At 26.6% G+C, this 27114-nt stretch overlaps 3 protein-coding genes across 3 annotated transcripts; all 3 read right to left on the bottom strand.

Moving 5' to 3' along the window:
• Positions 1-2031: 2031 nt before the first annotated feature.
• On the bottom strand, positions 2032-3327 carry LOC112779801 (zinc finger protein 3). The gene has a single exon (XM_025824149.3). The coding sequence runs from the start codon at positions 3146-3148 to the stop codon at positions 2360-2362; it is 789 nt and encodes a 262-aa protein (XP_025679934.1). The 5' UTR covers positions 3149-3327; the 3' UTR covers positions 2032-2359.
• A 10943-nt stretch (positions 3328-14270) lies between these two features.
• On the bottom strand, positions 14271-17582 carry LOC112776962 (Golgi SNAP receptor complex member 1-1). The gene is made up of 5 exons (XM_025821243.3): positions 17264-17582; positions 16018-16257; positions 15736-15897; positions 15176-15289; positions 14271-14738 (listed from the first exon to the last, which is right to left on the bottom strand). The coding sequence occupies exons 1-5, from the start codon at positions 17300-17302 to the stop codon at positions 14625-14627; spliced, it is 669 nt and encodes a 222-aa protein (XP_025677028.1). The 5' UTR covers positions 17303-17582; the 3' UTR covers positions 14271-14624.
• A 3494-nt stretch (positions 17583-21076) lies between these two features.
• Positions 21077-26011, bottom strand: LOC112779262 (aquaporin NIP6-1). The gene is made up of 5 exons (XM_025823512.2): positions 25537-26011; positions 25145-25369; positions 24568-24762; positions 22944-23005; positions 21077-21313 (listed from the first exon to the last, which is right to left on the bottom strand). The coding sequence occupies exons 1-5, from the start codon at positions 25777-25779 to the stop codon at positions 21106-21108; spliced, it is 933 nt and encodes a 310-aa protein (XP_025679297.1). The 5' UTR covers positions 25780-26011; the 3' UTR covers positions 21077-21105.
• Positions 26012-27114: the final 1103 nt, after the last annotated feature.

Here is a 27114-nt window from a genome sequence, read left to right as displayed (position 1 = left end):
ATTTTTTTTATTATATTAAGATCTTTAAATTTTATAAAAGTAACATATATAAATTTTTATTTTAGTTAAATTTATTATTTTTATTTGAATAAATAGATTTTTAAAAGTATGATAGAAGAATTTATATATTTTATTTTTATAAAATTCAGAGAGTTTAACGGAATAAAAAATTTTTGAGGACGAAAATATTTGCTGTAAATTTTTTTAGGTTTTTTTTAGGTATATACTCGGAAAATAAATTACCTTTCTAATTTATTATCTTACACATCCTCCTAACTATACTGAAGAAGGAGAATTTAATTATTTTTTGAGACTAATAGGATTTTCATTGAATGATTGTAATTACTTTCTACTTGATTTAATAATACCCTTAAAGAATATTATGTGTATATTAAGTATCACATATTATATTGATTTGCATCTACTTTATTATTAAATTAAACATAAAGTCTAATTGATACTTTTAGTAACAATAAATAAAGTATAAATCAATACATCATTACAACTTATATATATTTAGACTTTAGGTGAGAAATCAAGGGCAATCAAGATTCAAGATTTTAATCAATTAAAAGTTCTCATTTTTTGTTTTAAATTTTAATTCTATTAAAATGATGATGTGATGGGAGAGCTGAGTGTGATTGTGTGGCTCAATTTCACATGGCATGCCTCACCTATTTCTTTTGATCCCAATAGAGATGGTCTATTCCTCCAACTACAAGTGGGTCAAAGTTAAAATCAAAAGTAGGGGTCACACCCTCACATAATCACACCCATTCAAAACAACAAAATTGCAACAAAAACTCACTACACTCCAAATTTCTACACACTATTGTGGACCTTATTATGTCACCCCAAAACTCATTGAGACACACATATATATACCTTGATCCAAACAGTACCTAAGTTGACACTATATAGTGCATTGTCAAATATGAACTATACTACTATAACCAAATACAATTCCCTTAGACATCTTTTAATGCTTCCTTTTTATAAAGAAAATTCAATGACTATAACCATTCAATGCATATATAAAAAATACATACTATATTACGTATATATTAAAATTAGTCATTATAATTAATTACTAGTATAAAATATATATTAAAATAAATTATATAATATATATTTATACACAAATATATATAATAACTAATTTTAGTATATAAATAATATTTTTAAAAAATATATAAATACTCAATTGTCAAGTGAAATCACCTACTCCACCTTCTATGTTGGTTTTTCTAATTGGGTGAACTAAGTGTTCAATTTTATATATATATATATATATATATATATATATATATATATATATATATATGAGTTATACTACGTGTGTACCAAAATCAACCATCAAAGTCAGCTATCAGTATAAAATACATGTTAGAATATAAATATACATTGAAAATAAATTAAACTACACATGTATTTATACACAAATACATTGGTGGCTGATTTTAGTGGCTAATTTTAGTGTACAAAAAGTATTTTTGTATATATATATATATATATATTAAGTTATAGAAAAAATTTTAAGTGTACCGGAGAACACCGATATTCCAGTTATTTTAACTGTTAATTTTAATTAATATATATTATATATATTTTTTATAATTTAGATGAACGGTTAAAACAACTAGAACACCGATATTTCCAGTACACTTGAAACTCTTCCTAAGTTATATATGTAACAGTAGTACATCACATGCATGCTCCTTCTTGAACAGTCAAAAGGAATTGAAGAATTGCCTTAGCATTTAGTTGAGAAAATTAAGTTTGGTTGCATTTAGTTTTAAAAGTTTGTGTTAGCTTTTTTGCCATTTTTTTTTCTATTCAGATAATAAGAGAATTTGGAATCCTTTAGCTATTATTATTAATTATTATTATTATTACAAAGGGAAAGTTTGATGAAGTTGTGAACATGGAAACAAAGTCCATGGAGATAGAACTCTTATTTTACAAACAAGTTAATTTGCAATTAGCCAAAATAATGCATTTACAAATTACAACAGCTAGAATAAGATCACATACATGAAGATAATAAAATGATATAGGTAGAAGCTCTTTCATTAAGAAAAATAGACAATTAAAAGAAGAAAAAAATGTAATTAACTCCTCCAAACTTTATTTATTCCTATGTAATTTATATTTTGAGTTTTCGAAATATAAGTTCGACATTCTAAAATTTGTCAAATACTGTTTAAAAAACTTACAAAAACGACGTTTTTTTCTCATTGAATTATAATATTTGACAAATACAGAATGTCGAACTACAGATTTTGAAAATTCATAAACGTAAATACACCAGAATAAAAATTTGAGAGAGATTAATTACAATTTTGGAAGTGAAAATGCTTTAGAGCTTGAGTGACAAATCAAGCTTCTGCAACTTATTTTCATGTTTAGAATTCAAATGAGAAACACTACCAAACCAATATCCTCCAAAACCTTGTGTCACAAGCCTTGTAGGAGGAAACTTCCCTAACCTCGGCACGCCGCCGCCGCCGCCGAAAACAGCCATGGATGATGGTGGTTCAGATCCCAAACCATTATTACTATTCAGCTTCCGATTTGCAGGGTGTGAATCCAAGTAATGCTTCTGTCTCTGCCACCCGTTTTCGCGACAGGTCGCGAAAAAGGGTGGCTGAGAAGAAGGTTTATTGATCATAGAATGAAGCTGGATCCCAAGTGGCTTGTTATAGGATCCATTTGAAGAAGAAGAAGAAGGAGAGAATCTGTATCCAAAATCTACCATTGATGATGATGATGATGATGGAGATTTGTGATGGTGTCCTCTTCTTGCTAATGTTCTTTCTCTTTTGTGTGCATTTTGATGCCCACCAAGTGCTTGAGAACTGTAGAACTTTCTCTGGCAATAGTTGCATGAGAATGTTCTGTGCTCCATTTCATGATTCTTGTTCTTGTTACCTTCTTCTTCTTCTTCTGATGAGTTTTCTGATGAATTTGGATCAAGGAAGTTGAGAAGGTTCAGCTCTTGCTTTGTTCTTGATTCATCATTGCTTGAAAGACTTAGATCAAGTTGAAGAACACTACTAGTAGTATTCTCTTTCACTTCTTGATCATCATCTTGATCTTTGTTCTTTGATGAAGATTTTTTCAAATTCTCCAAGGTTTGAAGGTCCATGTGCAAAGATTATTATTATTATTATTATTGTTATTATAAAAATAAAAAAAAATAATATGAATAATAATAATAATGTTGGTGTGTTTGGTTTAAGAGAAATGAAAGAAGGAAAGAAAGAAAGAGTGAAAGAAGAAGTTTGTTGTGTTGTTAGTGAATGATGAAAGAAGAATAAAAGGGTCATTGGCTATGTATAGAAGTAGATATAGCACTATTTTACAGTTACAAGGTCTTAATATTGCAAAATCTAAAAATTAAGTCATCCAATTTTTAATTTTTTTTTTCTTTTGTAGTGATTGCAACTTGTTGGGAACTAACACTAACAAGTACGGTTGTTGATGTAAATGTGAGTGAAAAGAATGTCACGACAAGAATCAAATAGGAAATGTCAAAATCTATGTGTATAGAAATCAATGTATTCATTCATTCATACATACATAGCTAGAGCTAGTACTTTGAGTTTGAGAGTAAAAGTAGTACAATGTAAATTTTAGAAGAGTTAAGTTTTATGTATCGACAAGTGTAATTTTTTTAATATAAAAGTAACAAATTATATTTTGAGGAAAAAAAAAAAACTCAAAACCGGACAAAATTTATTATTTTTTATTAATATTTTAGTTATTGGTTCAATTTTTTTAGTCTAATAATGTAATAATATATTTTAAATTTTTTTATTTAAATTAAATAAATATAGTAATTATGAAAATGAATAAACGCTAAGATATTTACAAAATGCATCTTGGGACACATTTCGGATGCTGAGAGGTAACCCTAAAATGCGCATATCTCGGACGCTCAGTCCCCGTGTTGTGATAGAGGGACGCTGAGTCACATCTTGAGTGCACCCGGGACATATATTAGGGCGGAAATCGGATACTGAACATCCGAGATAGGCACGTAATGTGAATGGAGTTTCAGCATCCGAGATATGAGCAATCATCGTGGATAGAGTCATAGCATCCGAGATAAGCTCGCATGCGTATATAAGTTACAGCATTCGAGAGTTATGTACATAATCACAACACGGAGGCTGAGCGTCCGAAATATACCCATTTTGGGGTTACCCTCTCGGCATCCGAGATATGTCACAGAATGTATTTTCGTAAATATCTCAATATTTATTTATTTTTGTAATACTATATTTATGTAATTTAAATAAATTTTTTTTATATTTTTAGCCTATATTTTTTAATGATATTGATTAATTAATGATAAAAATAATAAATTTTTCTGACTCTTTAATTTTTTTATATTTTTTATTTTCATGACTTTTTTTTTATTTTATGCCTAGCTATTTAAATAGTAAATAGTGAAAAAAAATTTAATTCATCAATTCACATAATAATAATAATAATAATAATAATAATAATAATAATAATAATAATAATAATAATAATAATATGCTATGACTAATATTCTATTTTCTACTATAACTAACTCTATTTTCATTAATTGGACTATTAATAAAAAACAATCAATTGATAATGTAAACTTTTTTTCATAATCAACAAATCATATTATTCCATTTGCATTCCCCTATTCATTGATGTAGCTAGTAATAAGAACTAAAAATCTTCCAAGCTGATTGAACTCCTCCTGCCAACACGTGCAAGTCCATAACCCCTCCATTGGTTCTTGTCTCTCTTTTTTTTTTTTTTCAAAAGAAAAAAAAAAAAACCCTTAATTTCATGTCTTTTCACATTGCTATGTGTTGTAGCTATGTACCTTTTTAAGGGTATATTCATGTCTACATGCTATGACACACTAAAAAAATCCAAGGTAAGAACAATAGTCAATAGACTACATATACTTTTTATTTTTAATTTCTGAGAATTATTAGTTTTAGAATAGACTTGTCTAATGAAAAAAGGTGTGATGCTCTTAATTTCTTAATCAACATGGTGGATTTGTAGTATCTCCACAGAAACTCTTGTCTTTGTCCTGTTATTATTGTTTGTTTATCTCATCATACCAAATAGACGTGTCCATTACTTTATCACTAATTTATTACAATTATACTATATTAAAATATATAAAATAATATATATATGATGAATAATTGAATTTAATTTTATGTTAATTTTCGGTATATTTATAATATTTTTTAATTTATTAACATCTAAGTGATATTAGCATTATTTATTTTTTTCCGTGGTTTGATAAAGACATAGACACGTGTCAAGAAATAAAGTGGTCAAGGAATAATATATAATGAATAATTATTGTGCCCTATGTTCTTTTATAGGTAAATTACTTGGTTTAGTCTTTAATATTTAGGTGAAATTTTAATTTTATTTTTAATATTTGAAATATTTTATTTTTATTTTAAAGTTTTATTTTATTTTGTTTTATTTTAATTTTTTAATTAAAATTAATATTTTTAAAATACTCTTTTCTTCTATTATAATTTTTTTAAAATAGTGATAAAAATTATAATTGTAGTGATTATATAGCAGTGATTGTAATGATTTGATGAATATGAAAATAGTAAAAAAAAAAGAAGATAATAATAAAAAAAATTAATTTTTGAGCTCAAAACAAACAAACAAATAAAAACAAGAAATAGAAATAGTGCCATTGATTCTCGCTAAAGTAATATTTGTATAAAACTATTATTTTATGTTTGATAATGCATAAAAATTAAATCTTTTGAAATATAAACTTAATTTCAGCAGAGAAAATTCTAAATTATAGAAGGGAAATTAGGAAATAATATACAGTTGATTTTATTTTCTAATAATACAAATTAAATTTAAAGATCACACTACATCTAGACAAACAATCAAATATCTATGTTATTGCCCTCCTTGTCAATTAGTGTCAACATTAAAAAGGGTCCAATTGGATATTTTTAAACTATACTTTATATGAATGAGATGGATGTATGGTATGTACATGTTTAAAGCTGGTTTGATTGCTCTCAAAGATTTTCATAAAGAATTTGGGATTCATGCACTCACCAAACTCTCTCTCTCACTTCTCCTTCAATCAATACTCTCTTAATTTTGCATTGTTTTCTCCTTTTATTTTTTTATTTTTCACGGTATCCCCCGTCTGGTAAGTTAATAATTAATTCGTCGTGATACTGAATTTTATTTAAAAATTTATCACGCGCTAATAAATTACTGCATGCACAAAGTAAGATTCAAACTCCTGATACTTACTTAAATGAACTAATAAACTAACCACTAGTTAAGAATTGGCCCACAAGCTAGCTACTTGTCACAAAGTGTTCTATATACTAAATAGCAATAATGGCTTGTTTAGTGGTTACTTGATTATTTATTACCAATTATTTCAAATAGTTACTTATAAATGATGATATTCTCCGAAAAGGTGTATGTTAAGAATATCTAAAGACAAGGGGTATGTAATAAGTAATAACTAATAAATAATAACTAAAATAATTCAGCTTAAAGTTAAATTTTAAAGTTTTAATAATATAAAATATTTTATACAATTATATTTAATTAAAATAATCTTTTTAATGATAATTTATGCAATAAATAAAAAATAGTTGTTTTTATTAATGTAGCATTGCGTAGTTAATAGGAATATTCAAATTCAAATCGATTTAAATTAAATTGTTCATCCAATTTAATCTAAACCAAAAACTGATTAAAACCACATTAATTTAAATTTGATTGGATTTTATTTTTGCAAACCGCATATATAGATCGAATCGAATTTTAGAATTATTTCGCAAAACCAATCCAATCCAATCCAAATCGCATAATGTACCATAATATTATTATTTTATTATTATATTTATAATTTTTCTTATAATATTCAATTTGTTATATATTTTTATATTATTCATGTATTATTATTATTTAATAAATATTTTATGTTCAAAATGAGTTTTATTTATTTATTTTAACTGATCTATAATTTTATTTCTATTGTTATGTTATTATTGGTTTTTTAAGATATTGTTGAGACTTGTTGTGTTATTGTTGGCTATTTAAAATTTGATGTTAAAACTTGTTATGTATATTTAATTTTTGAAAAAAACCAACTACAATCTAAGCCAACTCAAGCCAATCTCTTTGTATTTTTAGTTTTGAAATTCGAGAAATTAGGATAGTGGGAGGTTGTTTTTTCTTTTTTATAGCAGACCTCTTGTTTTTCAACTAGTTGGCTCTAATTGACTACCCTCCTAGTTGGTTTTCTAGCAAAACCGTTAAATTTTTTAATTTATAAAATCGTAAATCCAATCTAATCCAATCAAAACTGCTTTAAATTAGATTGGATTGGATCGGATTTTTTTAAAAATATCATCCAATTCAAATTGCACGGTAAATAAAATTAATATTCGAATTGGATAAAATTTTTACTCAAAACCGATTCAAACTGTACTGTAAACACTCATAGTTAAATATGCGTATAAAACTATTTTATGATAATAGGACATCAAAATTAAATTATATATATGTCACTTGAACAATTTTTGAGAGTATGAGCTACTTTTCCTTCTAAATTATAGGTCGTGTATGTGTACAAAATAAAATAATTTCCTAAACTTTCTTAATTATTTATTTTAGTCTAGTAATATATTCTTAAAGAAAAATATGTTTAGTGATAATATAAAATCACATTTGTGCATGCATAATACATATTTTTTTCTAGAAGATTCACATCATGCATGCTTACTTATTAATAATATTATTATTACTAATTTATTCGGAATCTTTCAAAATGATTCCTGTTGTGTTGAAGTTTGAGAATTACTAAACTGCCCCTATTACTCTAGAGAGAGATGAGAACACACTAGGTAAGTTCAATAGTATTATCAAAGAGCAAAATCATCTTTTTCATGGTTGGATGGATATGGGTCCTTTCAATTCCTAACACTCAATAATAATATAATTGTCTAATTGAAGCCTATTCTAGGAATTTCAGAGGGAAGTTTAATGTCCTTTCTTCGACAAGCAAAGGTGACATGTGAATAATTTCATCCAAAGATGATAACCAATCCCAACTTTCTCCTTTTATGGCTCCACATTATTGCATTCATGTTCCTTCATAAATATGATCATTTTTCTTATCAATAATAATGCTTTGCTAGATAGAATCACTTTTCATGGTTGTAGGATATGGTAGGGTAAATACTAAATACACAAAAATTAAAGAGTGAAAAAGAAAATATAGAGAGTAACTATATATCTTCTAAATAGTAAGAATTTAAAACATGTTATATATAAAAGGCACAAAATATATAAAGAGCACTTCTATTTAGTATGGAATATATATAGTCTATTTAAAAAGAAAATAGATCATTCATCAAAAAAGAAATAGAAAATAGATAACAACAATGTAGAGTAAAGATGTGTATTTATCAAATTATTATAGAGTCTAAAAAAATTATATATATATATATCATAAAATTGTCCATGCAATTTTATTATTTTATTATAAAATTTAATTTTATTACATAAAATAGTTTTATTTTATATGCATTTACTACAACAATTTCAACAGATAGCGGCGACTGGTTTACGACGGTTGTAGAAATTCGCCACTAAATAAAAAATAACGGCGGTTAATTCAACGGTTAATCCACTTCATATTTAGGTAGCAAAATTTTAAACTTAATTATAATTTGATAAAAACATACATCTAATACTCCATATAAAATTAGAACCCTAACAATACATTGGAAAACTATAAGCAATAAAATTTCGACACGTACTTCTATCAACATTCACATTGAATTATTTCGTGCCATTCAGCAATTTCCAAATATAAACATGTCCATCTTAATGACATACTACATAATTCTGGCAATTCAATTTTGGCAATAATTTTTGGCTCTATATACATTTTCATTTAATTTGCTTATTTTATTCTTTCCCACATAACATGTGCATGATTCCATGCACAAGTTAAATTTCCAAATTAGGGCCAGAAATTTTGTAGTGCTTTCCTTCTCCCCCTCCTTTGGTTTTTCCATGTCCCCTTATTTAATTTCTCTTTCTCAAGTTGAATTATTGTCTCTCTTAGCTTATTGATCTCAAAAATAGAACTGTTATTTGGCATTAGTGTATTAATTAAGGTGAAAACTCAAGTACATTCGACTTCACGTGAAGTTGATATCCGAGAGCCGTTAGATGATTTGACTGAATTGACTAAATTTTCATCTCACGGCTCTCATATATTAACTTCACGTGAAGTCGACTTCACCCGAGTTTTCACCATTAATTAACTACCAAGGTTTAGGTAGAAAGTTGACTTTGTCATGGGAAATGTTAGGTAAGTAGTTTGCAAAATCATATATAAATCTAAAACTATAGTGGGATTTGTCTTCTAAGTTACACACCAAATAATAAAATATATATATTCATATCCAATAATAATTAAGCCCTAGGGACAAATTAAGAAATAATTATCATATATCTAATAATGTCTTAGTACCAAGTAATAAGATTATGCTAATCACATCAAATTTAATCTTTTTCATTCAAATGATGAAATGAATGCTACATAGCATGCAAAGTGAGGTCCCCCACTTCATTCCCTTTCATTTTCCTATAAGGGGATGGAGGCTTTTTTTCTTGCAACCTCATTTTTATTGTGTGATTGTGACAACAACCAACATACACAAAGTGTTGGACACAAGCAACTATGGCCGCACGTACGGTTTGGCTTGGCGAAAACGCTGAATAGATCTAACTCAACTCTAAAAATTAGTTTAAAGAATTGGATTTAGAGATAATTGTCGATTCGTAATAATTCGCATACTCTTTTAGGTAACGTTTGGTGGAGAGACAGAGATAGAAAGACTGAAACTAAAAGACAGAGACTAAGAGACAGAGATTGAAATAAATCTCAGTATTCTGTTTGGTGTAAAATGGGAGACAGAAATTAAAATAAGAATGAAACTCTAATTTAATTTACACAAAGGGTAAAATTAAAATTAATTAATTGAAATGAGGGTATTTTAGGTATAAAATGTTATTAAAGTTTCAGTCTCCATCTCTAAAAATTTTAGTCCCTTGTGTCCCTACTTTTTGGAAGTACTGAAATACTAAAATTTTAGAGACAGAGACAGAAATTTTAGTTCCAGTCTCTGAACCAACAAACATGATACTGAGTCTTAGTCTCTCAGTCTCTGTCTCAATACCTCAAAACAAACGCTACTTTATAATTGATTTTTTATTATTTGTATCATTTCTTGTTAAATTTTATAAGTAAAAAATTAAATAATCATACGTATTATAAAGTATAGATTTAATATGTTTAAGAATATGTAAATATTTTTTTTTGTGACAGTAATATCCGTCGCAAAAAGAAGAAATTCAAAATTGGCATTTGGTGGATGGATTAGTAGCAACTTTTGAGTTTGCTTAACTCTTTGTGATTGTGTGTACGTTGGCTTGGAATCAAATCCATTTCAAGAAAAAGGATAATGACAAGAAAATGATATCTTCTTTGTGTGGCTTCCATGGGAAAAGGACCAAAATGAAGTTAAATTAAAGTTAGTGCATATAATAACACCATGAACAAATTGGAAAATTCCACTACAACTTGTTTTCTATCTCTTCAGGATAATTGGCTAATAACTATATGCAAATTTGGTCTAATAGGAGCCCTTGAACAGTTTGAAATTGAATGATAGATTTCCTTCCTTTAACTTTGATTTGGTTGGAGAAGCATAGTACTTTAATTTGATTTTGTCGTGTTCCACATTAGCTAGCTGTGGAGATTTTGACATCAGGCCAGCAAATATATATATATATATATATATGAAAATTTTTAAATATACTTAGAAAATCAGTAGTGTTCTAAGAATTTTAGCCGTTAATTTTAATTAATATATATTTAATATATTTTTTATAATTACGATCAATCGTTAAAATTATTGAAATATTGATATTTTAGATACAATAATTCTCACTTTTTGTTTTTTTTTATTTACAAGAAAATTCTCGCTTTTTTAATTAATTACAAGAAAATATAAGTGTATATATATATATATATATATATATATATATATATATATATATATATATATATATATAGGTGCTCTTACTTGTCTTTTAATTTTTTGCCTCAAGGAAAAAATGATACTTGTGTGATTGATTTCAACCCTAAATATGAAAATTTCCCTACTTAATTATAACTTTCTTGGAAGAGAATTGTTGTTAGGAGATTGAGGAAGACAATTTTATATAAATTCATCATGCTTTGTTACGTTGAACCAATAATAATATGATCTTAAACATATATTGGTAGTAGGCATATACTATAACCTTGAATCAAGTTTTTTAAATAAGATGATATATAATTTGATATTTACAGATAAATTTTTGGCATTGATAATTATTCGAATAAAAATATTATTTACACATTAAAATCAGTCATTATGTATTTATATATATATATATATATATATATATATATATATATTGTTTAACTTATTTTTAATGTATATTTTATATTTCAACATATATTTTATATTAATAGTTGATTTTAGTATACACTTAACATAGTTGTTATTCAAATTATACCTTAAAAATATTTCTTATATGGTAACAACTATATATATTAAAATTATTAAATGATACTCAAACAACAAAAATGATCATTTGAATTGACATATAAACTTTATATTCTTAATTAAGTGATCTCTTAATTAGTCTTTGAAACTATATACTCTTAATCTTAAGGTAACATCAATATAATGGACAAAATAAAGAGAGCATAAGATGATGTATATGAAAAAAGAAATAAAATAAAATAAAAAAGGTGAAGACCTAAAAAGAAAGACTAGGATTTATGTGAAAGAATATGATATTTTGCATAATATAGAATCCTTAAGTGATAATGATAAATGTCAATGAAAACATCAAACTAAAGTACATGCATTATATTATGGTTGGAGATGATGTAAGAAGGATAAGTATTCTCCATTGCTTAAAGTGCATGCATTATTCTTTGGTATTATTGTGTTTGCTTGGCTAAATTTGACCCAAAATCCCTTCATAATATGTCATTGCTTGTTTACTTTGTATGAAACAATGTCAATAAAGAGTGATTCAATAATGTGTTGTCAATCACCAACCCATCACACCAAATACAAGAACATCTACGGATGATTCAAACTCCACTATTGAAAAAAACCCTAGACGTGTCTATAACCCATTAGTCATAAGATCATATTATCATGTGCTTTTTTTTTTAAAGAAAAAAAAAGTTAAATTCTTTTTGGTAAACTAAAAAGGATTAAATAGATTATGAGAAGATTTTCAAGTGTACCGTCATATCGGTGTATCAGTGATTTTTAACCGTTGATCTTAATTATATATATTATATATATTTTTTATAATTAAGATCAACGGTTAAAAATTACTGATACACCGGTATAACGGTACACTTGAAAATTTTCTTAGATTATGAGGGAAAAAGTAGACTCAAGTGAAAACTTGTATGAAATTTTCATTTTGAAAGTAATCTAAGGTTTGGAGGGTAATTAGGTATGGGGTTTAAAGTATTTTTAAAAGGTTAAACTGATAAAAATAAATAAATATATATGTAATATATTTTCTCACACAAGAATTTTTTTTGGAATTTACATAAAATTGACTTAGATTTTTTTTATTTGTCTTATGAATTTTGTTTTTTCAAGTCAATAATAAGAATCAAATTCTAGATTTTTAGATTATAAAAGTTCAGATATTATATCATGAAATCACTTTTGTCAAAAATTTATAGGAAGAAGTATATAAATAATTATATCTCTAACAAATTTTTTTAAATGATATATACTTTAATGAAAATTCTATAATTATCTTCATGTTAAGATACTTTTTTCTGACTATTGGATGATAGATTATAAGATTTAATTTTAGTATATTATAAATGTGTTATCTTTATCTAAAAGCGTTGCTATTCTCTTTAAACGGCTAATTTTTTTTCATAAATCACGTTTTTAAAGTGTGTCTAAACAAATATCTTAATCGAAAAATGTTTTGGATTTTCATTAGAATAAGTGCCTTTTTAAATAAGAATCTTAAAAATAATATCAACAACAAAGCCTAGTTAATTACATAGATTAAATAACATTATTACTTCCGGTCATTATGAATATTGAAATTTAACCCACTTACTCTCTTCTCTTCAACCCATGCAAAGAAATAAGAAATGGAAAAATATGTGAATATTCAACTTGAATAAATTTCCAATTAGTTTGAAATAAAAATTGAAAAAGGAAAAGTAAATAAAATTTCTAATCAGTAATCATTCTAGAATGATGTTTTTTTTTTTTTTTTGTCAAGTGGATTAGACAACCTCTAATTCTAGGCACACTACCATGGATATTATGCGTTCTTAAACCAACAACCAGCCTCAGCTGGGATTAGAACCCAAATGCCGCGTTGTATGAGGCAGATAGGTATGCCATCTATGTTGTGCCTCAGCTGCATGGTCTTGCTTTGTTTATGAAGTTTTTCAAGTAAGATTTGTTCTAGTTATCTTGGTTAGATTATATGTTCGTGGTCACAAATTTTTTAAACAAAATATTTGTTCTGCTAATGACTTTATATAAAAAAAAAAAAATCTATTTTCAATCACAATCATCCTATTCTTGGTAGAAGGGATTAGCTAACTTCCTTAAAAAAAAAAAAAAAAAAAACTGAAAATATTGATCACCTCATAATTATTTAGAACTACAAATAAAAGAGCAAATTGAATTCTTTATGCTTCATGGCACATAATATGTGAGTGTTAATATCTTGGGATTTTTGATATTGTCATTTGTTTACATCAAATGGAGAAGATATTTTCCCAATATTAGAAATACCAATTCACAGACCGACAAATTAAAAACTAATCCGCAACGGATCTAAGCACCATTTAAGTATCTATCGCTAATCAATAAATTATGAACTGACACCTCAATAAATTATGAACTGACACCTCGATCAACCCAAGTTAGTTAAATGTATTCATATTTAATTTAACCACAATACCGAATTATTTAGATTCAACCATTATATTTTTGAAACCATTTTAAGCACTACCTCTTATGAGAGCAAAATCACATTAGGAATCTAAAAGCAGCACAATGAATATCAGCATCGTATATGAATTAAGTGATAAAAATAAAAACTGAAATAAAATAAAATAAAATAATTAACATTCCAACAATATTGGTAATGCCTTTTTCATTCCAACTATTAACAATAAGTCACCTCCAATCTTCCACATGCTATGTGAATATTGGATATCCTAAACAAGAAACATGATCCAATTTTTCAGGAACAATCTGATCTTTACTCAACATTGCTTGTCATACAAAAATTATACAACAACAAACCTTCTCATACAAAGATTATAAACAAATAAAATGAACAATAACACTACTCCAAAAAATTGACCCTTCTTCACCATGGTGTACATTTCAGTAAGCATAACAATAGACAACAAGCAGCATACAACAGTTTCAAACGGGTGCCGAAAACCCGAAGAAAAAACCGCCTCATTTGGTTAGCCAGTAGATGACAATGAGAAAGGTGCAAACTGATGCAACTAGAGAAAGTATAAGGGTATCCATTGACTTTTTTCGCTTTATTGCCGAAAGTATGGTATTTACCTGCAGCATAATTAAAAGCAGTACATTAAGCGGCAGAATCTCGGACGATATCCAACAAGAATAACAGTTAAGCCTTGTAGCACCAATGAGGGCATGGCTATAATGCAACACCGATCGATTTCAAACAACATTCATGCATGCTAATAACTTGTGACATCATATTTCACGAATAAACTAAAATTGTTGTTCAATGTCTTTGGCGAGAATTACTTAAACGCACAAGTTAAATTCGAGCATCTAGATAATCCAACGGTGTGGATCTAATTGGGATATTCTTGGAGTAAAAGATTATGCGAAGATCTATATCATTGGTTATCTGAGTACAAGCATTGTCCTTCTTTGCAATCTTACTCTATCTCTCATAAGATAATTTGGAAAGTAAATTGCGAAAATGGAAAACATCAAAACAGTGAAATCCATTATGACAAGAGTCATACCGTTGGGAGGCGACTGCTAACATTGCTGAGTTTTGAATTGATGCCACCAAATGTTGAACGTTGGAGTACAAGCGTGCCAAGTGTTGCTTGTGCTTGTGAAATAACATTGTCCATCTACGGCAAAATAATAATCATAATGGTTCAGTGTAAGACAACCCCAGTTTAAAACTAGACAACTGTTCTTCATTCTTGAAATATGCACTGGATCAAAGGCGTATCGTTGTTGATGAACATCCAAAAATATTTCCTAGTTTTACTTTTTACCTTCCAAATCTTTGAAGAAAATAAATCATAATAATAAAAAACGACGACGAAAGCAGTGTTTAAACCAATTTCTTCCAATATAACTAAATCCAGCTGAAGCAAAATTATATAATACCCAAATCAAATACTACGCTATTGACAACATCATACTCATAGTAACAGGTAACAACAACAACAATAAAGGTTCACCTATGATATAATAATATTTAGCACTCCACTGGGAATATCTGGATGGAAAAAGATACAGAATGCCATGTTATATCAGAAAAGTAAGGTGAATCGTTTGTGTTGCCAACCTGTCCTGTACTTCTGCTGATGGATGCATGTTCTTTTAGGAGTGCATGCTGTTCAGAACCCTCTTCCAAGTCTAATCGAGTTCGATCAAATTCTTTAAAATCCTCCAGTAGTGAAGCATGTTCTTGCTTAGCCCGAAGACTTTTGCGAAGGCGAAAAAACTCCTGGAGTTCACTTATGTCTTAGCTCAGTACGAAAAGTTCAAAAGGTTGAAGGAATTCAAAGTAATCAAAGCAGAATTAGAGGCACATAAAATCATAAATCAAGCTGATACCATAGAATACCTGGGTGAGATCTTGAAGAATTTCTTGGTGTCTATTCAAAGTATGAGAAACCACTTCTGACCCACCAGTTGATACCAAAGCTTGCATCTGTGAGTTTACTTGTTGGAGTTGTTTCAGTAATCGATCAATCCATGATTCTAGATCACTCTCAGCGGCATCAGCTTTTGTAGAAACATTGGCAGAGACCAATTTGCGATACAGATTCATTTGCTCATCCAACTGAGCTTCAAGTTTTCTCGCCTGCAAAAGATTGGTGAAATATTCATCTATCAATAATCAATCATTCACCTCACAAAATCGAAATTTAACGGACAAATAGATAAAAACACCTTGAATGAATTATTTGATGTCCCTAAAAAGTACATATGAATAATGATATGCTTGGTATAGAACATTGTGAAATTCTAACAAGTAACAAGTCCTCATGATACAAAATCTAGGAAAGTTTCTAAAAAAAAGTTACCATTCTAACAGCTCGCATCATTCATTTCCATAATGCATACAAATAAATCAAACTAAAGGATCATTACTAAGTCACTCAATACCACAATGAATTCACATTTTCTAAAGAGTTTCTATTAATCATTCGCATTGATCACATATTACAAATCGCAATATCCATTCACAATCTACTGTCAAACACCTGGTTCGGAAACAACAATCTAAAGCTCGATACGACAACCATGGCACATGAAGGGAGTTGGATCAAAGAGAGCTAACACATATCTATTGGTCTCACTCACATCCATTTTCTTTCTAGATGCATCAGATGAACATACAAATTACCTAATTTCTAGATCAAATCAGGGTTCTAAAAATCTTCCTATATAAACAAACGAACCTGATCTAGGAACAGAATTCTCATTCAAGTAACCTCAAGTCTTCAAAATTCAAAACCCTCATCAATTCTCAAAAACTAAACCAAACCCAAAATCAGAACGTATCCCAAATTAAATCACATTCCAGAATTATCCCGGATCCACCACCATTACAACTCTTTGCAACCTCAATTCATCAAATTAAGTTCTCTCAGCACACAAAAACCATTTTTTATAAGCTCAACCCACGAATTACACATCACCGACAAACAAATTGAAGAAACCCCAAAAAGAAAGATCGAAACTTTGACCAAAAGGGTATCCGAATTGCATATTTCCTCGTCAAATTTCGTAAATCTACAACATACTAAGAATCAAATCTGGCGAAGAAAAACACAAAGAAAAGCATATAGATAAATAATCGGAACCTGCTTGCGAAGTGCATCCCAAGAAGTTGGCACCTCCATTGATGAGGAAAAAAAGCAAAAATGGTTAAAAAAAAAAAAAGATCGTTGTGTTGGGGTTTGTGAAATTTGATATTTCTGAAGAAAGAATTATTTTGGTGGGTTTGTTTGAGGATGAAGACAGCGCGTCTGCTCCGGCGGGACAGACGACTTCACAATGTTGCCATTACTTCCTCCTCTTTCTTATTTATTTTTTTTTTATATTTTTTTAATTAATATATAATATATAATTAGTAAAATTTTTATTTTATAAATATATAATAATTATATTAACATATTATGTATTTTAATAAAAATGTGTCTTTAACATAATAAATATTATTTTTGTTAATATAATAATACTTAATTAAATATAGGTTTAATTATTCTGTTGGTCCCTATAGTTTCGTAAAATTTTTAATTAGGTCCCTATACTTTTTTTCTTTTTAATTGGGTCTTTGCACCAAATTTTTTTTTTCAATTAAGTCCCTCTTAGTAGTAATTGGCTTAATTTTATAGGACCCAACTAAAAAAATAATTGGTACATAGGCCTAAATAAAAGGAAAAAAAAGTGTAGGGACCCAATTAAAAAAAATTTTTGGTACAAAGACTCAATTAAAAAAATATATATATAAGAACCTAATTGAAAATTTTGTAAAACTATAAAGACCAACAAAATAATTAAACCTTAAATATATGTATACATTTTTTTATAAGCTAAACAACGGGGCAACAAAATTAAATTAAACAATGAAATAAAAAAATAAAAAGACTTGCTTTCTTGTGAAGGAAGGAACTCTTGATCTATTTTGAGAAGACTTGTTATTGAGAAGAAATTGCTACAAGCAACCAACATGGATATTTATATTTATATCTTAATCTACAACTCAAGTGAGTTGAGACAATTATTAATTAAGCAATAGAGTTTAGTTTTGAACTTTCCATAAGATATGTAAATAGATGGAAAGATTTACAGAAAATTGTCAAAATATACTTTTAAAGATTTTGATTTGACAAAAATAAATTTTAAATAGTTTACATAATAAAAATCTATCAAATATATGAAAAATTTGTTAAAATATTTCATTTATTAACTTATATTGTTCTGTTAATAAAATAACATTGGCGTGATAAAAAGATAATAAATTGATGATCAAATAATTTTATCAAATTTAGAGTATTTTTAAATAATGTTATTTCAATTGTTTGAAATATCTTTTGTTTATACACTAATTTTAGGGTCTAATTTGCTAGTTTGCAAGAAGATTTACGAATTTTTTTCATATATTTTAGTTCCAAATTTTTTCATATATATAAGACAAAAGTAAATATTTGTTGGGTCACATTTTAGGCACATATAAGTACTGTGTACATGCCTTCATTTCACTCTTTCCTTTCAATGGGTTTTGATTAATACGAAAAAGGGCCTTAACCCAAAAATGGGTAATTGAAACTTGAAAGCGCTAGCCCAAAACAGAAAACAATAACGAAGTTAGTTTCAACCCTTAAAATCATGACCAAAAAAAAAAAACCCTTAAAAGAAAAATAAATAAATTAATAAAAACCCTAATTTAATCCATATTCTTAATTTTTCCCCTTCTCATGTTTATTAAGCATATCCAATCCATTAAGTCATTAACAGATTAGTTAGTGAAAATGTTAATAAAAAGGGCCATTTAAATGGAGCATAGAATAATTCATTCGTCTTCGACAAATTCTTAAATGGAGCTCTTTGATCCACGATGAATTAATTTTTAGCTTGTCGAGTTAAAAAATATCGTAAAAAAACTAAACAAAAAAAAGACCTATTTACACCCGTCTAAAAATAATAGTAATAATAATAAAAAAAGTCTATTTACACTTTTTTAAAATGCGAAAGCATGCTGGTTGTTTTTTTTATTTTTAATTAATTTTAGAATTGTATAAAAAAATAATATTAAAATTGATTTTATTATTTATATTATTTTATAAAATCTTAAAAATATCAAAATTAAAATTTTAAAAATAAGCACAAAACAAATAGACTCGTAAGATTTTATTAACACATTTTCAAGCATTAGGAAATCAAGTGCGCATAATTCAAATGTTAGGAAGTAAAGTACATTTACCTTTAATTTCTCACTTGTTTGGTTTATAGGCTAATAATATCGCATTAAGCATGCATCAAAAGAAAACTATTAGCATGATTGGGTGCAATAATTTTCTTCATTTTTGTTCATGAAAACAAAAATGTCAATGGTTTCCATTTATTGCTTCACTATATATTCAAAACCAAAGCTTTTGTCTTTTTTCCTTTTCAACTAAAGCCGCTAGACTTCACATTTGCACTACAACACATCAACTTAAATAATTGATGGTACTTTTATTATGCTATTTTTTATTTTGATATTCAATAAATATCGAACTCTATACTTTTATTTATAGAAACTCTGATATCATAATATTATTTTTTTAATTTAAATTAATAAAAATAAATACATAAATAATTATATCTCTAACACATAATAAAAAAAGTTACGTAGAAATTTAACGATTTAACTATTTATCGTATATTATTATGTCGATGAAAAATTATTTAACACTACTTAAATAATTCATACGAAATGTGATGAATTTATTTAATTATTTAATACTATATATATTGTAGGTATCTCAATGTTAAACTCTTATTTGTTTTATTTTATTTTGAAATCATGGACCATTTTGATGCTTATATAGTTATATCATATCATATCTTTTCTGCCAGGTGTGTGGTGTAAATTTTTTATTCAAAAGACTATCTTTTTCCAGAAAGTTCGTCTCTGCCTAAAGAAAAGGCCTTTGGAGGAAAAAGTTGATTTCATTGGTGCTTTCTAATTCATTTGGAAGAGTCTCTTTCTGTCGAGCACTTGATGGTAGATATAATAATACTCATCACTTCACTCATAACTTAACTTACTAATCATTTTTTTGTGTTCTTCTCTTTGTCTTTATTATTGTTCCTTTTGTTTTTCTTTTTCTTTTTTCTAAGTGCAATAAGTCATGCTACTCTTCTTTTTTGGGATTGTAATTTGTAATTAGTAATTCTTTTATTCATTCAATGCAATTATATCTATTATTCACATTGTTTAATATTTTCATTGTTTACTTATACTTTTCTAATTACAAGCAACTATTTTGTATTAAGAGGATAGTTTTAAAAAGAGCGAATAAAAAATTTGGCATATTAAAAATGGTAAAAATTTATATATAATTATCTTTATGTGAAGTTATTAGTTAAAAATTGTTAGATAATTTAATATATTTGATTAAATTACTATCTAAAAGTTTTTAACTTTAATTTTATATAAAAATAATTACACGTGAATGTTCATCGTTAAAAATATTAAATGGCTACACGATGGTGTAATTATTTTAAAAAATCATTCAAAATTGAAAAAACCTAATTAAATAAACCACGATAATTAAGTGAAAAAATTATAAATAAAATAAATAAAATATCACATGTTAACTCAAAAATTTAAGGGAGACAAAAAAAAGTATAAATCCATTATCCATCCAAATTAATCCCCTTTGTTTAATCAAAACTTAACCAATAGAGAACCAAATTTATACTCACTTTTTTTCTTGGATTTTCACCCAACCAATTCTATCCATATATCTAAACACCATTACATTCTAATATATAATATATATGCATATATAGCAAACATTATTATTATTCTCATTTGCTAATTTCCACAATATATATATATATACTTTTTTTTACATATATTATTTATTATATGATACATATAAGTTTATATATGTCCGGTGTGGTTGATTCTAATAATCAATTATTCTAATAATCACCTTCTGAAGCTTCCATGATTTGAAGGAGCCTTGAGTTCAGGGTTTTCATCTTCATTAGGAAGTTTAACAGCAGAATAAGCACCAGCACCACCAAGTGCACCAAGAATTGGAGCGATCAAATAAATCCAAATTGCTTTGTAATTATTTGCTGCAATTGCTGGACCTAATGTTCTTACTGGGTTCATTGATCCCCCTGATGCTGGCCTGTAATTAATAATATCATTATAATAATTAATTTATGTTTAACTATATAGACAATGGAATTCTTTTACATTTAATTATGTGTATAGATATCGTTTTTTTTTGCACAACTTTTTTTTTATATAATAAATACTAGTTTGACTTAAACATTTTCTTAACAATAATCAACATGTATTATTTTTGAATTTACGAGAATTATATATATCAAGATTTAAAAAAAATAATTAAATAATATCACCTTATTAATTAGTTTAAGAAAACAATATGCATGCAATCATAATCATAAGTATTTAGTATTTTTCTTAGTCTATTTTTTATTTATTTATTTATTTTTATTCAGATATTTGTGCAATTATTTGTGATTACAAATTAATCTAGTAGGACACACACACATATATATATATATATATATATATATATATATATATATATAATAATAATAATAATAATAATAATTAATTAATCCATCAAAAACCCTTCTAAACCAAAATCATATGGTGAGAATATCAATAACGTGAAGGAATGAATAATAGAAAGAACATGTCTTTCATTTTCAGAATTTATGAAAGCATATTTTTTTCCTTCTTATCTCAACGTATACCCTTTATTATTATTATTATTATTATTATTATTATTATTATTATTATTATTATTATTATTATTATTATTATTATTATCTTGCTGATAATGGGGACCATATATATTGAGTAGACATGAAAATTATATAGCCCCTATATAAAGAATTTATTCAAGTTGATCTTGAAGAACAAAGTTACTTTGGTATAACCATAATACGGTCCACACCCCAACATGCATGTATGTGTTACGAAACTATTGCTCACCACAAAAATATACAACAATTTTCAGAATTTATTTAAATTTTTTATGTTCTAAGAATTAGTTATTAATTGAATTGACATTTGAAAGCACTAGATATCCACTATATATCAACAATAATAATTAATAATCTTCTCTTCGAGATATAAATTTTCCTAAAAGAATTAATTAATCTGTCTATGTAATTGTTCATGTACACACAAGGACAATAATGTATGATCAAACTTATTGTTGTTCCTACCTCCTAGCTAGTGAGTCATGCATGCATGCCCTTGTTATTATGATTAAAAAATAACAAAAAAATTATCCTTCTCTCTTTCTTTCTCTATCTTTAATATGTTTTTCTCTCCTCTATTTTCTCATCTAAAAAAATAATTATATTAAATCGTTTTTTAATTAAAAATAGTTAATTTTGTCTTAAAACTATTTATTTTAAAAATTTAAATTGATAAAAAAAATAATATAAATAATTATATTTCTAATATTTTTTAAATAAGGATCTTTTTTATATTTATTTAATTTTTATATAAGTCTATTTTTTTTCTTTTGTTTATTTTATATTATCTTTTTATTTTTAGTATTCATTAAAAATCAAATTTTAAATTTTTTAAACACAAAATTTTGATACTATATCACAAAATTATTCATTTTACAAATTTAAATTAATAAAAAAAATAATATGAATAATTATATCTATACCAAATTTTATATATAAATGTTATTATAATAAATTAATAATTAATTATTTATATAATTATATGAAAGTGAAGTAGATTTGTTTGATAAAAGGACATACCCGGCTATGAGTATGTTGAGCATGACAGTGGCTCCCACCGCGATTCCCGCTAACTCTCCAACCTTTATTTATCACCATAAACAACTTCATCAATATTTAATATTATAACACATACACATCCTCCTTTTAATTAATATGTTAACATAATATCAATTTTGTTACTACATACAATCAATATTATAAGCAAGAGTTACGTTCATGGTGCAATAAACAAACACAGATTCCAAAATCTCACTGCCAAAACATGTTCATGTCACATATATAAAGAAAATTATTCATGCAAGTTGAATGATTGGGGACCAAGTACAAATACTTCTAATATAGATGAATATATTTTTCAACATTATTTTTTCTATATTCATTGACTCAAATATGGCAACCATAGTCCATAGCATTTTAATTTGGATTTTATTGGCACCGCCCTACCATCAAGGCTGCTTGTCTGGGTTGACTCTTTTTCAATAATAATAATAATAAATTAATAATAATAAAGAGATATATACAACCAATTATTTGGTTTACTCAACTATTCACAAAGTTTCTTAATTACCCATATGGCCATACACATACTAAAAAAAATAAAATTATTTTATTTTATTTATCTGATTAATAGTGCAACACACAGCAAATTAATGTCCTTTATTCAAGATATATTTAATTTGTTCTAAACGTATCTAGCTAGTAAATAAACATAATTATTATTCAGTAACAATAATTTTTTTTTCTAAAAATTTAAACTAATTAGAAGATAATAAAGAACAAATGAATAGAGTAGTATTTATGTTTACTAAAGTTAAAAAATGACTAATTATAAAATTTTAAAATCAGAGTATCCATTTTCAGAGAGAACTTGAAAATTTTATTGTTTTTTATATAATACTTCACTTCATTGAAAACTACAATTATTGCAGACGCATATGCACCCATTTTTAATATTTTTTTTTCATTGACTCTTGTCCTTTGTAGCTTGCAGATTAAACATGTACAGCCTCGGATGTCTTACTACTAATAAATGCACCCAATCATATAATAATAATCAATAAATAAAACAAAAAAATTATATATTATTCAATCTGCTCCCTACAAAATAATAAAATAAACTTATAGTAATTTAGAGTTTCAACTTATAATATTACTTTAAAATATTTGTAATAAGGTAAGAATTTATAAGTTATTTTACACAATTATTTATGTATAAATTTGCATGAATTATATGAAAATATTTTAAACATTTATAGTGCTTGAGGTTAGTATTTTTTTTATTTTTTAAATTTTGTAAAAAAACAAAATAATAAATTTTTATTTTTTTATAAAATTTTAAAAACATAAAACACTAAAAGTAAATACAAATTAAACACACTCTTAGTCTTTTCTGCACAAGACACATGAAAATTTATACAAAGAAAATTGTTATCTTAATTTTGTTAACATAACCTAAAAATATTAAAAAAACTAATAATAAAAAGAGATTGGATTAAGCGGTATTTATTTTTCCGTCACCTAAACTAAACATTGTGAATATACTTCTTTTTCTAATTAGCCTTATTATTATTACTTAATTAAGGAATAAATTATTGGCAATTAGCATATTAAATATTATAGAGATAATATAATATATGCTTACAGCTCTAGTGTCGGTGGCGACAGCAGTGACAACAAACATGAGATTGAAGCTGATGATGAATTCTAAAGCAAAAGCTTGGCCATATCCTCCTGAAGGAACCGTCACTCCTCCCCCCATGAATGGATGATACACTCCCTTCAGTGCAAATGCCGCACACACTGATGCCAATATCTGTGCTCCAATATACATTGGCACCTGCATGCATGCCATATATATTTTAGTAAAAATTCATATACAATTATCTTTTTATAAAGTTAATAATTAAAAATTATTGCCAATGAGTAATAGTTCAAATGGCATAGTCTCCCCATACTTAATTAAAAGGTTGCGGATTCGAGTCTCCTATCTTTAGTAAAAAAAAATTAATTAAAAATTATTAAATAATTTAATAAATTTAATTAAATTATTAATTAACAAATTTTTAATTTTATATTAATTTCATATAAAAATAATTATATATAATTTTTTATCATATATTTAATTTATTTTTTAAAAAATACACGAATCTCAGCACACTCCATAAAGAGTTGAAAGATAATGACATATAAATAATTATATATGATTGACAAGTTCTTACATTCCTCCATGGGAAGTGCTTCAAAGCGGCAAAGGAGATGGTGACAGCAGGGTTAAGATGAGCACCGGATATATGTCCGGTGGAGAGGATGATCACCATAACAGCAAGGCCAGTGACGGCAGCACAGCCAATTAGAGTCTCGGATCCATTTGTCTTCTCGTTTACTATCGCCGCCGCTGTTCCGGCGAACATTAGAATGAACGTTCCGATGAACTCAGCTCCCACCTGATCATACAAATTTGAAATTAGTTAAGTGAGCAAACGGTTACAAGAAAAGTTAGTTATGAAGGAGTTGGGAGCAAGTTAGTTAGAGATGGCGTTTTATGTGACGAAACAGTTTGTAACAGAAATTAGTTACGATAGGAAGTGGGAGTTAGTTAGAGATGTACTACCTTTCTGGCAAGAGGAACAGGAGGAGGTGGCAAAGAGCAAGAGACTTTGGGTAAAGCACCATCTTCAATGGTCCATTCTTCAACGCTGAAACACTTGCAGTTCTTGAGGAGTGATTTTCTACTAAGACCTCCACCATTATTGTTGGTGGATCTGAAACCTCTGAAGAGAGGTGCACCTGGAGTCCCTGGTGTGGCTGGTGTTGATGGTGCTGATGGAATTTCTTCGTTAGTATGATTCTCCATTATTATTACTACTATCACTCTCTTTAATAATTGTTTCTCCTCTCTCAAAATCAACAAAATAGTAACGAGAGAGAGAGCGTTGAAATTGATGTGAGTGGTTCAAGAGTGTGAATTGGTATTTATATATAGGAAGGGGGTGAGAGAGAGAGAGAGAGAGAGATTTGGGTGTGTCTTTGGAAGTGGGTGGTGGGACACTCGTGAAGGGAGAAAGAGAGAGAACCTTCAGTGTCTTGGAGTAAGTAAGGACTTCTCTCTCTAACTTAAATCTTTTGTTAAAGGGGGGTGCTGGGTAAATAATGACTATCTTGAATAATATGAATAATCACTAATCAAATAAAAATATATTACACCTTAATTTAATGTTACTAATTAAATTTATTCTTTTAACCCTATTAATTTACATTATTTACGTATTGTTTAAAAATATTGTTGGTTAGTTATACTTTTTTTTTTGTCAAAATAACATTACATATATATAAGAAATAAAATGATTACTTATGAACAATTGAACATATTTTCATACAAAAATAATAATAATAATATTATTAAGTAATTCAATTAAAAAATTTAATTTTGATATACTATTAATATAAAATTATTTTATAGATACATTTAATCACATAACAGTATATTAGCATAAATAATTATATAGTAATATAAAATATTTTATAAATATGTCAAAATTAAACTCTTAATTAAATACGTTAAATTATATAATAACTTTTAACTATTGTATTCAGATGAAAATATTTCACACTAATAGTTACTTTAATAATAATAATAATAATAATAATAACAATAATAATAATAATAATAATAAGTAAAAGTAGATAAAACTGATATTTTTTGTAATAATATTTTTAACAAAAAATTAATAAATAAAAATAAATGAGTAATTGTTACGTTAGTGGTTTAAAATGTTATGATATAAAGAAAAGAAATTTTTAAAAAAAGAATAATATTAGTTGATTATTTATAAAAAAAGGTTAATTCACAATTTTTTTCTTAAAAAGATGATTTGTTAAAAAATAATTAAACTTCAACTAATAGTATATATTGATATTATACTTTATAATTTCAAGTTAGATAGTTATTAGGGAAAAAGATAAAAAAAAAATTAAAATATACTACTTAAATATTATCATAAAAAGAATAAATATTTTAAAACTTTAAAATATGTGAATTGGACATTGAATCTAAAAAGGAGGGAATAAACTAAAAGCAGGCTTTTGATGAAAAGTTTGTTTGATTTTATATATATGTATTTTCCCGTAAAGAGTTATGCTTTTATATATATATTTTTTATTTTCTTTCTATATATTTCATTTTAAAATT

Source organism: Arachis hypogaea, chromosome 19 (genome assembly GCF_003086295.3).
Source record: "Arachis hypogaea cultivar Tifrunner chromosome 19, arahy.Tifrunner.gnm2.J5K5, whole genome shotgun sequence".
NCBI classification, from domain to species: Eukaryota; Viridiplantae; Streptophyta; class Magnoliopsida; order Fabales; family Fabaceae; genus Arachis; species Arachis hypogaea.
This window is presented reverse-complemented; position numbering and strand designations above follow the sequence as displayed.

Coding starts and splice junctions, on each gene's coding strand:
- LOC112779801 (XM_025824149.3), bottom strand. CDS start 3,148: ATGGACCTTCAAACCTTGGAGAATTTGAAAAAATCTTCATCAAAGAAC.
- LOC112779262 (XM_025823512.2), bottom strand. CDS start 25,779: ATGGAGAATCATACTAACGAAGAAATTCCATCAGCACCATCAACACCA. Junction 25,370..25,536: donor CTGTTCCTCTTGCCAGAAAG/GTAGTACATCTC, acceptor TTGTATGATCAG/GTGGGAGCTGAGTTCATCGG. Junction 24,763..25,144: donor AGCACTTCCCATGGAGGAAT/GTAAGAACTTGT, acceptor GCATGCATGCAG/GTGCCAATGTATATTGGAGC.
- LOC112776962 (XM_025821243.3), bottom strand. CDS start 17,302: ATGGAGGTGCCAACTTCTTGGGATGCACTTCGCAAGCAG. Junction 16,258..17,263: donor GGGATGCACTTCGCAAGCAG/GTTCCGATTATT, acceptor AATCTTTTGCAG/GCGAGAAAACTTGAAGCTCA. Junction 15,898..16,017: donor TTCTTCAAGATCTCACCCAG/GTATTCTATGGT, acceptor AGTGAACTCCAG/GAGTTTTTTCGCCTTCGCAA.